The 17,822-nt window shown below is 37.0% G+C and overlaps 1 protein-coding gene across 1 annotated transcript in view; it reads left to right on the top strand.

The window, feature by feature from the left end:
* The window catches only part of LOC145999967 (ionotropic receptor 40a-like), a 68,008-nt gene that overhangs the window by 8,173 nt on the left and 42,013 nt on the right, over nucleotides 1-17,822 (top strand). The window contains exons 5-9 of the mRNA XM_083137261.1: nucleotides 6,915-7,074; nucleotides 11,945-12,048; nucleotides 14,422-14,515; nucleotides 15,957-16,115; nucleotides 17,251-17,428. Coding sequence (XP_082993387.1) covers nucleotides 6,915-7,074; nucleotides 11,945-12,048; nucleotides 14,422-14,515; nucleotides 15,957-16,115; nucleotides 17,251-17,428 — 695 coding nt within the window. The remainder of the gene's footprint in view (nucleotides 1-6,914; nucleotides 7,075-11,944; nucleotides 12,049-14,421; nucleotides 14,516-15,956; nucleotides 16,116-17,250; nucleotides 17,429-17,822) is intronic.

Genomic DNA, 17,822 nt, shown 5'->3' on the forward strand with positions numbered 1-17,822 from the left:
TTCAGATTAACCGTACATGATTTAAAATGAGCATGAATCATGTCGAAGGGACACATTACACACGGCATGGGACCTCAAAATGACCTCATTGAAGGGGTCAATTCTCTTTTTTAAAAAAATATGTACTGTAGTGGAATATATATGTGTGTATGTACAGGGTGATTATGCACAATATCGACAAACTTCAGGAGGCGATTAATTACAGGACAAAGAACAAAAAAGTTCATGTGAACGTATGACCGGAATTGCATGGGCATTTTAAGCACCTGGAAATGTGAATTTTGGTCCGTTTGCGAAAATAGCCTATCATATGCATTTCGTTCCCAATGTTAGGCAACTAGTGCTCTTACAAGGGACTCCCAGCATGATGACGTGTGGTGCCATCTACCTTGGTAGATATGCATTTCCGGATATGTTCACATGGACTTTTTTTGTTCCTTGTCCTGTCAGGAATCACCTCCTGAAGTTTGTCGGTATTGTTCAGAATCACCCTGTATAATTGTACCGATTGTTTCAGATATAATTGAGGGGTTACGAAAATTTATTCCAAGTAAAGTATTGAACTTACGTTAATGAAACCAGTGTCCAGAACTAACGAGGAACGCAGTTTCTTTTACATCTACAATTGTTCAATGTGTGCACCACAGGTGACACACATTGAAAGACGACGATGAGTTCTGCAATCAAAAAGAGAATATGCAAAAGAAAAGTGAAAAGAAAGATACAACTCTAGAGAAAGAAAGACAGAAAAACTAAATAAGGAAAATGAATACAAATAAGAAAGAAATTAATAATAAGTAAGCAAGTTTCCCATATTCCAGGAGTAGGTCAGATAACCCTTAACCACCTCCTCCTGGGTGGGTGTCCAGGGTGCTTAAGTGGCACTTTCGCCCGAAATTGGTGCATTCCATGTATATTCTCTGTATTTTTGCTTTTGTCACGTCGCTTTTCTGCCTCATTCAGATAATCGCGACGATGCGTATCGGTGACGAATAAATGGGATTTATGAATGGCACTCACAAAGGAAACATTTACGCCCAGCTGGGAATTCGGAATTGTTGGTAACCTGATATTCACCGCCTCGGTGACCGAACGTGCAGAGGGAGCTATCGTCGTGGTTAACAAAGTTGCGGCAACAAAATATAACTACAGAATCTGACACTCTTCACTCTTCACATTATCAAAACAGGATATTAGTGATGGCTCTAAGCGCTTCTTGCCAAGGGTAAGATAAGCTCAAAGATAAGCTCTCGTTTGTGTACACAATATTTTCCACTGAGTGCATACGTAAACAGTGAACAACTGTAATGAACAAACATACTCTTCTTGGGAATGTTTCACTGCAGTTGTTTCGGATTAATTCTTGTTCCAACCAATTACAAACCAGGCCTTCAAAATACATGATTATAATGCAATACTGACACAAACGTGACCGACAAAGCCTCTTGCATCGTCCACTCCCTCCTTTCCACCTCTCTTACAACGCTACAGCACCGCTGTTCACTATGCAATCTAAGCGTGCATACGACAGAGCTCCAAGAACTACGCCACAATGAATCTACATGTACCTAATTGGAAATAAGAACATAGATCCTGCTACACATACAGAGTGGCGAAGGTGAATTTACACATCTGTATACTGCACGCTCATCTTTATAGTTGCAAATGCTTAATACATGTGGGAGAGTGCTGTGTTATAAAATATCACCATCGTTCCTAAAATATTACGGAATTTTTCCCCTCCCCAACTTGAAATGTTTCATGTAGCACCCTGTCGCTACACTCTGGGGTGAGTTTCTCTCTTCCGAGACTTTGTAAGTGTTACGTACCCAATAGGACCAAGTAATGTAAATAGTTTCCCGAAGAGCAATAGAGATGGCAGCACCAGGCGTGCAAGATTAAGAATTGGCATAATATATGTGAATAACTTTATAAATAAGAACAAAGCAAATTGGAAAAATTAAAGAAGTCATAGCACTGATACAAAGTTTGTGTCTTTGAACAGATATTGCATCTGTCTGATTGATTTACCATTCCCATAGCGGAAATTTTGTTTACATCAGTGGCGGCGCGTTCCAATCGACGCCCCACAGCACTTTTGGTTGTGCGTTTCAACCGTAGCACCTACTTGGATGCGCGTGTTAATCGTTTGCACCAAGTATACACTCTGTTGTACCCAGTTAGTGTTGGCGCGTTCCAAACGCAGCCGCAAGGGAGGAGATTAGTATATTTCCCAAAGCCTAAGGGGAAAAGCTGGATAGAGGAATTCATTAAATCGTCAAAAACATAAATAAATGTAAATCCAGAGGGAAGTTCACAGAGAAGACAAGAAGGAAGTCCAGATCCAGAACGTCCATTGAGAAGGAAGTCCAGATCCAGAACGTCCATTGAGAAGGAAGTCCAGATCCAGAACGTCCATTAAGAAGGAAGTCCAGATCCAGACCGTCCATTACAAAGGAAGTCCAGATAGAAGAATATACAAATTGAAGAAAAGAAATAATAAAAAACATATCGAGATAAAACTTGACTGTAGATGAGAATTATAGAGAAAAGTAACTCATCATGTAAATATTCTATTTCCATGTATCCTTGTTTAAATAATATATTCGTTTAAACGTCTCCATTGGAAGGCATCCTGTCTGGTTTCGTTGTCTACAAGGAACCCTACCCTGTAGATAAGCTAGCTAAGGTTTAAGATTAAGATTCATGCACCTTGCACCAAATAGAAGTAGCATAAGACAGAGAAACCACAATTTACTCCTTTTGGGGAAGGTTTTTCATCCCCATAACGGGGTGAGTACGCGTAAAGATCTGGCCTTGAAACCATCCCCATGCTTCCTTATGAGAAAGTTTCGGCTGCACAATGATGTTTTGTTCATGAATGTTAAGTGGATCAAAACATCACGGACATCGTCAGCAGTGGCGTACCCAAGGGGGTTTGGTGGATCATAACACCTTTGACCCAAAATTGAGAGCAGACTACTAAAAATAGTATACGTAACCCACCCACCTCCTTTCAAAAAATCCTGGACACGCCTCTGATCGTCAGTTATTGCATCAGAAACATACACATATCACGGAGTAGCTAGTCGTAGCAGACGTCGAGGGTAATTATTAATATCCTTATTGCGTTCTCAAGTGAATTCACTTTTATTTGGAGTTTGATATATATTTTTTATTATTATTACTTCATATAAACCATATACATTGGTATTTGGAGGGTTCAGTACAGTTCATATAAAAAATGTAATTACAAAATTTCTATAATTTACAATCTAGATATTCACTAACGCTATAATATTCCTTATTAACTAATAGTTTCTTTAATTTGTTTTCTTACTTTTCTTAAATGGCAGAATCACGTTATTCTGTAATTTCTGCAAGCCTTGAGTTTTATGGGAGTAGCGCTACTCTCCTTTTTAAGCGCGGCCTATACCTTGTATTTGTAGTAATACTTTCTGCTTTTATAATATCATTTGGTAAATGGTTGAATATTTTAATTGCCATCTGTTGGGGTCTTGAACTAATGTTAGCCTGGTGAAGTAAGGCTTTAAGAGCTGTTTATTTCGGGTGTTATATGTGTGTTCTATTGCACTTCGCAGAGCAATATTTTTTCTCGCATATAATGATGACATTTCATATATGTACAGTGAAGGGAGGGTTAATATTTGGAATTTCTTAAACAACGTTTTGCACGATTGCCTAGGCTTTATTCCTGCTATATTCCTAATGGCTTGCTTTTGTTTTCTAAATGCTTGTAAACTTGCCGGTGAGTTCCCCCAAAATTCTATTGAATAATTTATTAGTGAATAAAACATTGCATAATATACCTGAATTAGTGAATTTGTTTGAAGTGTTTGTTTTAATATCCTCAGTGCAAATACTTTGGAATTTAGTTCTTTAACAAGTATTGGTTTGACCAATTTAGATTTTCATTTATAGTTAGTTACTCCTAAAAGTTTTGTTCCGCTAACTAATGTTACTGGAAGATGGCTATTCTTTACTACATCTTTAATTTTATTGTTTTTTTAGTGTGAAATAGCACGTAATTTGTTTTCTGTTCATTCAATAGTAATTTGTTACTTACTGTCAAACCAAGATTTCATTTCTTCCATTGTTTTTTCAATGTTGGCTTTTAACTTGTTCACATCATTTCCCTTTAGTATTGCGCTAGTATCGTCTGCGTACAAAAAAATCTTTGTATTCTGTATATTTAATGGTAAATCATTTATGTACAAAAGCAAAAATAGTGGACCTAATATTGATCCTTGGGGAACTCCATATTTTAATGTCTTTAGAGAGGATTTGTATTTTCTTACGTTTCCTTCTCTTTCGTGGCTAATTTTAAAACATTGCATTCTGAGCCTCCCATTTGGCGCAGTGGTAGCGTCGTCGCCTTGTAATCAATGGGTCCCGGGTTCGATACCCGGTGGAGGCACATGGCACAGTGGTTCGGATCCCACTTTAAACCGTAGGTCCAGTCCCGATTAGCCTTACTGTGCATAAAGTGGACTTAAAACACCAACTCAAACCAAACCAAAACATTGCATTCTGTTTGATAAGTATGATTTCATAATTTCAAGCGCGTTACCCCTTATCCCATAGTGTTCCATTTTAGAAATTAATATTTTGTGGTTTACTAAATCAAAGGCTTTTCTCAAGTCGTAAAATATTCCGAGAACTATTTTTTTATCATTTATACCTTGCAAGATGTTTTCAATTAATGTATGTGTTGCACTTGCTGTGCTTTTATTTTCAATAAATCCATGTTGTTCTTTTGATAGTATGTTGTGTTTATTAAGGAACTGTAGAAGGCGATGTTTTAGTAACTTTTCTAGAATTTTGCTTAGCACAAGTAATATTGAAATTGGTCTGTAATTTTGAAGCAGGTTTTAACTTCCATTTTTAAATACCGGTTTGACTTTTTATATTTTTAACTTAGTGGGAAAGATACCATTCGCGATACAGTCATTAAAGAGATATTCTAAAATGAGTGCTATCAACTCCTTGATTTCTTTTATTACTCTGACTGGAAATTCATCTCCTACAGCCTTTGAATCTTTTAAATTCCATATCTCTTTCGATATATCGTTTGTTGTGGTTAGTGTTAGAAACATGCTTTCTAGAGTGAGAGGTTTAGATTTACACAAAAGTTGCAATGTTTTTTTTTTGCGTTATTTATATTTGTTACTAAGTTATCTCCTAATTCGGTGAGTTCGATACCCGGCGGAGGCACAAGTGGTTCGGATCCCTCTTTAAACTGTAGGTCCAGTCCCGATTAGCCTTTCTGTGCATAAAACGGCCTTAAACAACAAATCAATCAATCAATCCTAATTCGGTGAAGTATTTGTTAAATGTTTCGCACACTACAAATGGATCGTCTATTTCAATATCATTTATACATAATTTTATATTGTTATTTGTTTGTTTTTTCTTTCATTACAGTATTTTCATTTACAACGTCCCATATTGCTTTGGTTTTGTTATTTAAAGACACAATTTTGTTCGCATAATATTTTTGTTTGGCATCTCTTATTTGATATAGTTTATAAAATAGAAAAATGTACAAAGCCTCTTTATATTGCACTGGGTAGCAAGTACTTTCCAACCAGTCCATACAGAACAGTCAAGATATGGTTGTACTCACCTGAAATAGAGAGTAGAAGAATTACTGTAATGGAAATAAGTACAAGTGATGAAATTTTAGTGTACAAGTGTTGTTATTATTAAACTCAATGTAGAGTACCATGAAATAGTATCATAAATACACATACAGAATGAAATAGTATCAGAAATACACATACAGAATGAAATAGTATCAGAAATACACATACAAAATAAAATAGTATCAGAAATACCAATACAGAATGAAATAGTATCAGAAATACACATACAGAATGAAATAGTATCAGAAATACCCATACAGAATGAAGTAGTATCAGAAATACACATACAGAATAATAATATCGTCTTTATTGAGAGGGCGTGTTTCGGCCTCGCTGGCCGAAAATATAAGAAATGTTATGTTTGTTCCTCTTTACACTAGAAGAAGAATACGAATTAAGAATTTTTAGGTATTTGGATCTAAAAGAGATGGAGCATTTGGTTAGTGTACCAGATTTGTACCCAGGTCTGTCGTATGTTCGATCCCCGCCACTGGCTAAAAGAAGTTTGTTCAAATGAAGAGGAGAGAAGAGGTGCTCCTTCGAAACGTAGTGTTAAAATAAGTATAATTAGAAGCAGTGACGGCGATTAGGGGTGCGAGGGGGCAGTTACCCCCTACACACACACTTTTCGCCACTTTTGTCCTCGCTCTAAGCTAAACCTTATCTACAAAGAGAAATATACTGTCTTTGCGCCCCCAGTTTTGACACCTTGTTCCCACCCCACCGGTTTTGGAACCCAATCGCCGCCACTGGTTAAAAGTATTTGACACTGCATAAAGTATAAATAACATTGAATATTTATTTCATTACAATTAATGGTCATTGATTGCGTGTAATTTGTTTGCCACATTATTTAAAGTAGAAATTAACTTACAGTTATTTTCAAATAATTGCAACTGAGTTACTTTATGAAACAAGTAACTCTAACTCAGTTACTTCTAAAATTAAGTTTCCGAACACTAATTGATTGATTGATTTGGTTTATTTTACTTCGCTTTTCTGATGATATGATGAAGGGACACTCAGAAAGAAAATGTATGCCGTGAGGAGCGTGGTTCAGGAGCGTGGTTCTTAGCGCGCTGTACTAATGACCCCGGCACGGAGGTCTGCAGATGGAAAGATATATGTGGGAAAAACTTGCCATATGCATGTTGACCTGTTGTAAATATACCCTCACATAAAAAAAAATCATGTGCACAATTATGAGTTGCAAGCTAATAGGAATGTTACTTTCTTTCCCCTTTTTAGCTACAGGATATACTACAACCAATCGAAAGCAAATGGATCGTATAACTTGAGGCTCGTGAACTGGTGGACGAACAAATTGTATCGCTTCCCTGTTCTCCCTCCAGCCACAGATGTCTACTCGAATTTCGAAGGAAGAATATTTGAAATACCAGTACTCAATGTAGGTAACTATTTCACTTTACAGTGTAAATTATATTTAGGATTCCATTCGGAGGTATTTAAGTTTTTTAAGTCTGCATTTCTGAACATTAACACAATTTCATTGTGGTTGTATGTTAAAATGTAAAGGTAGTGTTTTTGCAAAGAAAGAATTTTTAGATCGACGAGGCATGATTAACACATTTTGGGGAACTCAAGACAATTGAATACGCCACTGATTAAAAGTACAGAAGGAACAAAAGCTTTTTAAATCTCTGTATGTTATTATTCTTGGGCAATATTTCGCTACCTTCAGAAAAAGAATATCATTTATGGGCGATATACCGAGAATACTAACCTATTTGTGAGTTATAGAGCGACCACAAGGAAAAAAACCTTGGACGAAAAGTCCCCGCGCAGCTTTCAACTTCTTCCGTTCAGCTCGGGCCATAAGGAAGCATGGTCCTCTCTCTCCCTCTCCTCCTCGCGGGAGTATGGTGCACAGGAGTCGCGGGTCTGCGCAGGTTTCCTTGCTTGTGGTTGCACTATAGTACACACATTTTTCATTACTTGTTAAATGAGCAATGATTTCTTATTTCCACTATGGTGAGTTGAATCAAATGACAACATTTTCAAGTTGAAGCCTGTCATATGGTCACGCGATTTATTGGGGTCTATCAGAGAGGAAATAATAATTCGCACCCCCCATGACCAAAACATTATCATATTGCGGAAGAATTTGAATGGATTCGTCCTCAAAATTCTTAAAATTGCAATCGGATGGTCGATATACCGTTGATAATAACATATCTTGTCGTTTCATGCATATCTTTAAAATTATATATTCAGTTTCTGCGACATATTGCGAAGGAGATATTGATAAGATCTTGACGTTCAGATCGTTGCGAACATATACAATCATTCCACCACCATGTTTCCCCACCCTATCATTTCCATATAATTTATAATTTGGTAAATTAATCACATATTCAATACTGAGTCAACTAGCCAAGTTTCACATAAACAAGTCACATGAATATGTAACTCGTAGAATTCGTGGCACTCATGAGCGACTCACATTTTAAACATGCTACATGCATTGACCTTGGGAAACGTGCAAGTGTATCCGATAAAAGCGCAAGGAGTCTGAAATGTTATCGTGTCTGAGTCCACTGACGTAAGTGGAGTCCGCTGAAGGAGGAGGTTCATACAGTGTATCCAACTCTAACATGATAAAGATTTAAGTATAGCTAGTTGTCAATAGCCATGGATTTAAAATTTCTACTACCAAAGTGCGATCTTTACTTTTCAATAATTTGGTTTCGTTTTCAATACACCATAACTTTCTTACTTTCAACCTTTTGTTCCTTTTTATTCAGTGCTTTTAACATCCTTTGCACACACATAGCACGCTTCTATCGTACCTTTAACTTGAGATACACGAAAAACTCAATATGCTGACCAAGGCAGAAATTTATTTTATTATAAAACAAACTAAACGTAACGTTTCAACCTTCTGTACTTGGTGCAGAGTCTGAAGAAGACCTTGCTAGAAGGTAGAAACGTTACGTTTAGTTTATGTTTTATAATAAAATAAATTTCTGCCTTAGTCAGAATATTGAGTTTTTCATATCATGGAAACAAGGCTTAATGGTGTTATAATTGAGATACACGAATATGTACAACAAAAATTGGGCTTGCGAAATAATACAAGAAACATAATGTAACATCAAGCCTTCGACTACCTATTTGTCATTATGTACATTAGCTTATTTAATTATAATGCACAACCAAGAAAAATGTACGCTATCTATGGTTCATTTCTCGACGTAAAAAACATTTTACTTCATCCTTAACTGCGACAAGTTTTCTATCCTGGCTAAACATTCTTTTATGCAAAATATCTCTCTTGCAGATCGCAGAAGTTGTAGTCGTGAGTTACGAGATAAATCCTCCTTATTAGTAATCTTAAGTCCTTTCAGCTTCTTATTATTATTGAAGACATTAGCTCTGGTTTGGGACCTATTTTATGACTTCTGCTGATTTCATTTGTTTCACTATATCTAATCGTTCCTCGAACAGTTTGAGGACCACTCTATCAGTATACTCCTGTTGTTCTGTTTCACTATCCCGCCAGGGGTCCCGGGTTCGAATCCCAGCCTGGGCATGGGTGTTTGTTCTTTGTGGGTGTCTCTTCATCAATTTCATGATATCGTCACTCATCATCATCTTCACGATTAGCCAAAAGAAGCAGAAAAGTGAAGGAATAATATAATAATGACCCGTGGATCTACAGCCCGTAAGAACCTTGGCCTATCTCCCGACTGCCAGTCTCCCTCCCACAATCCTACCTAGAGGTGTGGAGATCTTCAACCGGTAATGAGATGACGTGGGGTCAGCACGTCGAACCCTCAGCCGTTATAGTGGATTTCCTTCCATATACTCTATCGAGAGGTCTTGACGTGCAGATTCCGAATCTGCAATCGATTTTACTCTAGCTCAATTACGGGCAGAGCGCCCCTTTGAAATTTTTTGGGGTTTTATGAAATTTTCACGTTTTTTATTTTTGCGAAAAATTAAAATCGCCATATCTCCGTTCCTAATTGAGCTAGGAAGATGGTTGATAGCTCGTTGGACTCGGAATGAAGTCCTCTTTCCGATTCTACAATACAAAAGGGGGGTTTCAATTTAAAATTTCACAGTTGCCCCCGCCCCACCCCCAGGGGGCGGAATGAGGAATCAAGTGTGATATCATTGAATAACTTTCTTTCACTTATTAAACACGTGTTTTTTTCGTTTTCCGATTCGATGTATATTTCTCACGATATGTGACCGTTCCGGGACTTTTGGACCACCCGGTACATGTTTTGTTGGGAAAGCTAGTTATTAAAATTACAATTTTGCAACGGTTATTATTATTCAAAGTGTATTAGGTCCCGATGATAAAAAAAAGCAGGTTTTAACTTACGTGGGCCATATTTTGGGGTCAAATATCTCCGTTATTTGTGTTTTCCGTGTGGTGGAACCAGTTTTATATTACGTAAAACATAGTAATCTGTAGATTAAAAAGAAATTCAACATAATTCTCGAGGGTGTACAGGGGTCAACTGCTCCGATTTCGCTTAGTTGTTGTTTCACCACACAACGTACACAACCAATGTACACACTTCATACACTGCACTTTATGGGACAAAACTCGGAGCACAATATCTTACTTGTCCACACACTGGCAGCCATCTTGAACGTTCATGGCAGACAAAAAAGGACTGGAGCCCCTCCCCTAGAAAGACTAACCAAGTCTCAAATTAAATCAAAGGTAATCATTTATTTGTTAGGAGACCTGTTTTTTATACAATTGTTTGTGATCTTAACTACACATAAGCCAGATAATAAATACATGCCTCTTTTTATTTTTTCATGCACTATTAACAATAATAATTATTATTAATTTACCTATTTTGAAATTATTATTTTAATCTTATTAACCTATTGATAATAAAAGTTTATTACTATTATTATTATTACACGTGAGATACCTATACTGCCAGTCGAATAGTTCTCGTCGAATCCTATCCAACAAACCTAAAATCATCATCCTAGCTCAATTAGGAGCCAAGAAAATCAATATCTTGGAAAAACGTCTTAAGATATTTGTCTTAAGAAAATTTTCTTGACAGGCCGGAAGTAACATCTTGACATACCGGAAGTCAACTTTCTTAAAGATTAAGATATTTGTCTTAAGACGTTTTCCAAGACGTTGAGAAGCAACTAGTCAGTGTTGCCAACTCCTATTTGTAGGTTAGCTTCGCCTGTAAAATATCATATGGCGAAATTTTCTTGGGGTGGGCTGGCAACACTGCGGCTCACTTGATGTTCCAGAAGCGGCTTTATCCTACTACTATTTCTCATCAATATTGTAACAACACCAAATAAATATATGTATTCATGTACGAGTCAGGCACGTATCTAGAAATATGTTTCGGGGAGGGGGTCCGAACCAAATGTCTCAGGAATAATAATAGACCTATTATTATTAATAATAATAATAATAATGTTTATATTAAAATAATTATAAATCAAATTAATACTAATTACAATACATAAATTGATATTATATTATTATTACACGAATAGGTAAAAAGACTGTATAAGAATAGAGATATAACAGAGCATATTCATTACGTAGCTTACCTGTAGTTAAGATCGGAATAATTTACATAAAATCAAGTGCCCTGGCAAATGAAATTAATGTCAAATAGATTAATAATTGAATATTTATCGAATAACAAAAATGATGTTACATGTAGTTGCAGAAAAGTAAGTTTCTGATTAAAATTTTATGCATATTATTTTGAGTAGTAGTGTACATAAATCTTCTTTGTAATGTCATTCAAAGCAGTATGATCCCAATATAATCCTTGTCTTCCAATAAGTTCAGAGGAAATTATACAACAGCGGCTAAACGAATATATTTTTCATTATTTAATTATAGTACTTGATAAATCTTTCGGGGGGGTCCGAACCCCATGGACCCCCTAAATACGTCCTTGGTACGAGTATATTAAATGCATGCATACATGGGGTTTAGTGCGGGGCACACACACTTTCCACAAAACGCGAAGACTAAATGCTGAGAGCTCTGAACCTGACCTTCCTAGCCTAACAATTCCTAACCTACATTTATTCCGCTTAGGTCCAATAGTGCATGTGTGTTTAAGTTACGAAGGTCACGTTTATAGCTGTTAGCACTTAGCGTCTGTGAAAGATGGGTGTGCCCCGCACCAGACCCCGTATACACGTATAGTGTAATGTTCAACGTAATTGCATTTCTACACGAGTAAGAACACTGTCAGATGTCTTTTGATGCTCAAAATGATTGATTTTATTTGCAGAAACCGCCGTGGAACTTCGTCGAAAAGTATGAAAATTCTTGCCGGGTCGTTGGAGGGCGTGACGACAAGGTTCTTCGTGTATTGGGTTCAAAACTCAATTTCAGGTAAGAAAAAGATGTGACTACAACGAAACATTTGCTATAAATTTCCAGTAGAAGTTTCTGTTATCACTGCTACTTCCTCTACTTTTAGGTCTACCATAATTATTTCCATCTTTTACCAGTTCTCTCAAAGTTATTTTTACAGTCAGCCATTGTATACAACGAATCCATTATGAGGAACATGTTAAATTTCTTCATGCTCAGTAGTTCTGGAGATATACTGTTTAGCACATGTTTCTTGAAACAAATGGCCGGTCTCCGTGGCGGAGTAGTTGGCACAGTTCGCTACGACAGCAGGGGTCGCGGGTTCGAATCTTGGCCTCAAAATGAGTATTCTTCGAGAGTGTCTCTATAACAATTTCATAATATAATCACTCATACTCATCGTCGCGATTAGTGGCAGAAAAAGGAAGTAAAATAAACCAAACTAATCAGTAAATCTTTAAACAAATGACAGTCTAAAGATTCGCTTTGTTTTACGTGTTGCACTTGTTCTATGGATACGCCGAAGATAGTTCTAGGGTATTTTCACGGCAGTCTGGTATTTGGAACTCTTGAACGATGGAACACTTTGAATACTGTGCAACGATCTGATACTGAAATCTCTAGACGCTGGAAATCTCTGCACGCAAGAATTCTACCCCACTGTAGCACTTAGAATATGTGGAACACTCTGGCCGCTGGAACTCTTTGGACGACGGAACTCTACACCAGTGTATCTCAACCGTCGGGCCGCAAGAAGTTCTCCCAAAATTTGCGATTTGCAGCCCGATCTGTCCACCACCTGGATTTCGTTCGAGTTTCCACTTCGATGAGAGAAAATGCTTTCGTGATAGTGCTGGCAAGGCCGCTGAGAGGGGACTGTCACCCCTGCAGCCTCCAAATTTCAATTTCAGTTATGGTCGAAAAGATGAAGCGACTTGCAACCCGATCTGGCAAATACCTGGAAAGATATCCTTTCGTTCGGATTCCACTCCGATAACAGGAAATTCTTTCGCGATGAAACAACCTAACGGTATGTGCATTGTTCCCGCTTCTAAATTATGTTAACGGACGTACACCATGGTTAATTAAGTTTGCGCAGCAGTTTTCATTCACAATAGAAATATATTGAAGTGTAAATATTCTGATTAATTGGAATTTTTCGGCGTCCGAAATGGAACGTGCCAATCAAAATCAGCATTTATCAAATTAGTTTAATGATATTTGCCAGAGGAAACTATGATTTCAATAGATCCAGTCGTTGTCAACTAATTTAAACAAAATTTTATATTTGACAACAATCGAACTAATACTCTCCATGATTATTTCATAATTTATTAATTGATAATAAATGTTAAGGGTACATATTAATTAATGTATGAAGTTAAAAAAATAGAAAGATATTTCGAGTAAAATTATTGGGATCGAAGCATAGTGTCCTCAAAAAACTAATAATGTATTAACTACCATTACAAAAATAAAAGTAATATCCTTCTTAAAAAAAGTAAGAAATTTCGTTTCATTTGAGATGATCTCTCTCTCCCTCTAAAACAATGTGATATTGTTTACAATACTAATAAATAATCACTGCAAAATCAGTTCAAACATCTCAGTCCTCAGAAAATTGTTCGTGTGTGGACCAGTGTGATCTAAAAACTCTGTACATGAAAGCGTCAATGTCACTTCCCCGACACACATATTCGCCTCTACACTCTAAAAAAAAATTCCCGGTTCGATTCCCGGCCTGGGCATGGATGTTGTGAGTGTCCATTCATCAATTTCATCATATCATCACTCATCATCGCAAATTAGCCAAAAGTGACACAAGAAGCGAAGTAAAATAAAGCAAATCAATCAATAAATAAATAACTCTAAAAAAATGAAAGTATACGTAGCTTACAGTGGCTGCGACTTGGTTCCAGAACTGGGGAGGAAGGCGTCAAAAAAAATGGGGGGGGGTAGGACAGTTTATTTTCCCTTGGAAGATAAAGTTTAGCATAGTGCGGGAGCAAAAGTTTCAAAAAGTTGGGGGGTTACTGCCCCTCGTCCTCGCCGCCCCTAATATACTTATCGAAACTTTGTTCGCAAGATAATTTATTATAGGAGAACAGGAATGTGCTTGTTGAGCAGCTTCTTTAACAAGAAAACATTTTGTTATGCTACAAACAATATTCCTAGCAACAAAGTCTTTAAAGAAATGTTTTTAATGTACTTTTACTTTTTGGGCTGTCGCGTAACAGGAACTTTGTGTTTAATTCGCAACCAGTGCATTTCAATAAATTCTAAGGTAAATTCAAATGCAACTATCTTTGATTTCCATAAGCATGTGTAGACAGCTGTAGAAACGTTCGTATAAGCTAGTAATGTGACTAATACTAATATACGTAATTGCAGGTATGAATATTTCTGTCCCAGTGAGCAAAACCAAGGATCCAAAATGAGTGAGAATGGAACATTTCCTGGAGTACTTGGCCTAGTTTGGAAACGGGTGAGCTATAATACAAGATTTCACATGTCCTCAAGAGATATACGAGTAAAAACACAACAAAAATACTTTTCTGGGATCGTCTTCTTGAAAGTTTATATGATGTAAACCACACAAAATAAGAAAGCATGGTTCACCAGTCATCCAAATCAATAAAACTATAAAAGCTTCAATATAATATTAATTGAAAATATTAGTCGTGTACATCTTAGTATGTTAATGTTTATATCTAAACATGCGTAAACGTAGCACCCTCTACATTCATTCATAACGTACATACATGCTTGTCAAACTTTCTATAAAAAATTAACAAATATATAAATAGCCTACTACTGGAAATGTTAGCCCATTTATAAATTTGCATCAAGAAAGAAAAAAACAGTTCAACCTGAAGACCTAGTTACAAAATATTACTTACAATTCTGGTGAATGTTATAATGTAACAATACAATTGTTTTCATTGTTTGTTGTTCTGGACAGTGTTCAAATTAAAAGGGGGAAACCAGAATATTTCCCCCTTTCTCGTCTGAAAATATATATGTTTTATTCTTATTAGTACTAAAATATGTGTGCAAGATATAGAAATTCGTTTTTAAAGATAATAGTGCATGTGAAACACTTACCAGAAACAATAACAACAGGTAAGTTGTTTTAACAAAAGTGAACTATGGCTCTTTTATAACTAGATTATTATCCAATTGTGACTATTCTTATTAAATGAAACAATTTGATTTTTAAAACGTTTGTAATATAATTAAGCCTTGTTTCCATATAAAAACAATAAGTTGCTGACCAAGGCAGCTTATTTAGATAAAAAACACTTAACAGGTAACGTTTCAACCCTGTATCAGGGTCTTTCTCGAGTTCTTCGTCTGAGGAAGACCCTGATACAGGGTTGAAACGTTACATGTTAAGTGTTTTTTACATCTGAATAAACTGCCTTGGTCAGCAACTTAGTGTTTTTTTTAAAACGTTAACCTGTTAAAAGGGTTATGCCCCAGTGGCGAGGCTAAAAAATGGGGGAACACGCCACATTTTGACTAATGAAATGACAATGTATTGCTCATTTGTTAATGAAAACCAGAAAAGTGGAATGTAAGCAAGCTTTGTGTTGAAGTGGTTGCATAGCTGCTAGGGGCTTAGGTGTGAATAGTAGGTTAGGCATCAACGTGTCATTCCGTTTGATTTATGTATTTTTATTCCATATTCTTCTGGCACTTCACTAGTTTCTGTCACAAATTCTATAATATTACAGTAAGTACTTACTTACAACTCTTAGGCTTATCTGACATATTTAATGACAGAAATATGTAACTTTAAAAACCCTAGAATTTGTATTTTCGTGCAAATCCACTATAACGTGTAGTATGTACAAAATAAGTAAAATAAATGTTACATGCATATCTTAAGATTTTTATGATACTAACAAGGCATTAATTTTCAGGAAGTGCAATTTTTCATTGGTGACGTCACGTTAACATATGAGCGAAGTCAAGCCGTTGAGTTTTCTTTCATTACGCTGGCAGATAGTGGAGCATTCGCTACCCACGCCCCGAGCAAATTGAACGAAGCACTTGCCCTAGTAAGGCCATTTCACTGGATGGTAAGCAAAACAGCATGGTAGCTATAACCGAGCTTTCACACCGAAGAGACAAGCGACAGGTGTCTCTTGGAAACGAACCTTCAGGAATAAATGAAACCTTTTGAATCGAAAGCTGCACTTGTCGCTCGAGCTGGCCAGTTTTCTCAATAGCGTGAGTACGTTGTCCAGATCTCTTGCCCGCGCATGCGCAGTGAATGCTTTTCTCCCCACTGGAGGCGCCCGTGTCGCTTGTCGCTTCCATCCGAAAGCTACCTAAAAAATGTAATTATTCATTAATTTTTGATGTGTAACAATTAAAGTCTTCATTTAGTTAGCGCATTTTGTGTATTATCCAGGCTGACCACATTCGCCAGGGGAAGATACGCCGAGGACGAGGATCGCCAAATTTACCAGCACCTCTAAAATGGCCACCCCAAAGTCCAAATCTGACATCTTGTGATAATGCGCTATGGGGACACATCAAACAGAAAGTCGCCCATAATCGTTATCAGACAACTGAGGCACTTCAAGAAGCTGTTCGCAGTGCGTTTGCTTTCCTCACGCCATCCATGTTACGGAGGATTTCACATCGCACCTGGAGGCGAATAATAGTGTGCCATGAAAATGGCGGTGTGCGCACAGATCCTCTGGAGTAAATGGTGGTCATTGGTCTGATTTAATGGTATACCATCCTCTCATCATACGCATGCTGTTAAAATAACATTTTGCAGGTTTGTCTACAATTCAAAGGGGGGGGGGGGGTAATGGGACGTTTGGTACACCCTGTAGATATGTAGATACGACAAGACGTTGTAGACGTTTGACGCACAGATATTCATCACATTTTTTCCCTTTGCAGGTAAATAGCAAGTTACGTCAGCGTTTCATTAAAAAAACGTAACAACTGGTAAAGTTTTATAGTGCCTAAAATAACCTATTTTGCTTGTTTGAACCTATTGTAGGTTTATGCACCTAAATCAAATCCTTTTTTTAAAGGTCTTTATACATATTTTTAAGGTTTTATAGAATTTTTCATAAATCTGATGCCTCCTATTTAAACCAAGTCCTGTTGAACATTCTCCACAATATCAGAAATATATGTTGTCGCTGCAATAGCGAAGAATATCAAACTTGTAGTTTTTATCATTCCTTTAAGGTTTGGCCACCGATTGCTTTAACTGTAATACTCTCTGGACCAGTATTGTTTGGAGTGATAGTGCTGCCATCTCTGTGGAAGAAACGCCGCCGTAGGAGATTGGTGGAACGTAAAAGAAGAAGGATGAAATTATTCTGGCAGTGCGTTTGGTTCAACCTCGGAATGTTTCTTAAACAAAGTAAGTGAAAACATTCCCTAGTAATAACTCGGGTGCAACCTAACTTGTCAGTGACGTCAGCTGAGACCGCATTACAACTTGATGTATCACTCCGCGCCAAGCATGAAAAATTCTTTCCGTCACATTTGCGTCTCAGAGTCCGCAGAGAAAGCACATAGTAATCCGGTCCCCGGCCATAAGACCAGCACAAATTTTGAGGTAGACGAGTTTTCTCTTTTGATCCTGTTACATCTGGCATACCGGGCCCAAGTTTTCTAGGGGCCCATAAATTCAAGATGGCCGCCGCTTCTCACACCAGCAAAAGAAATCGATCATAACTCCTTTAAAATTGGTGTTTGACAATTTTGCGTAGAGACATAATTTGTTCAGGATTGAAAACGGAACAAAAAATATT

The sequence above is a fragment of the Lepisma saccharinum genome, chromosome 16, assembly GCF_977018435.1.
Source record: "Lepisma saccharinum chromosome 16, izLepSacc3.1, whole genome shotgun sequence".
NCBI classification, from domain to species: domain Eukaryota; kingdom Metazoa; phylum Arthropoda; class Insecta; order Zygentoma; family Lepismatidae; genus Lepisma; species Lepisma saccharinum.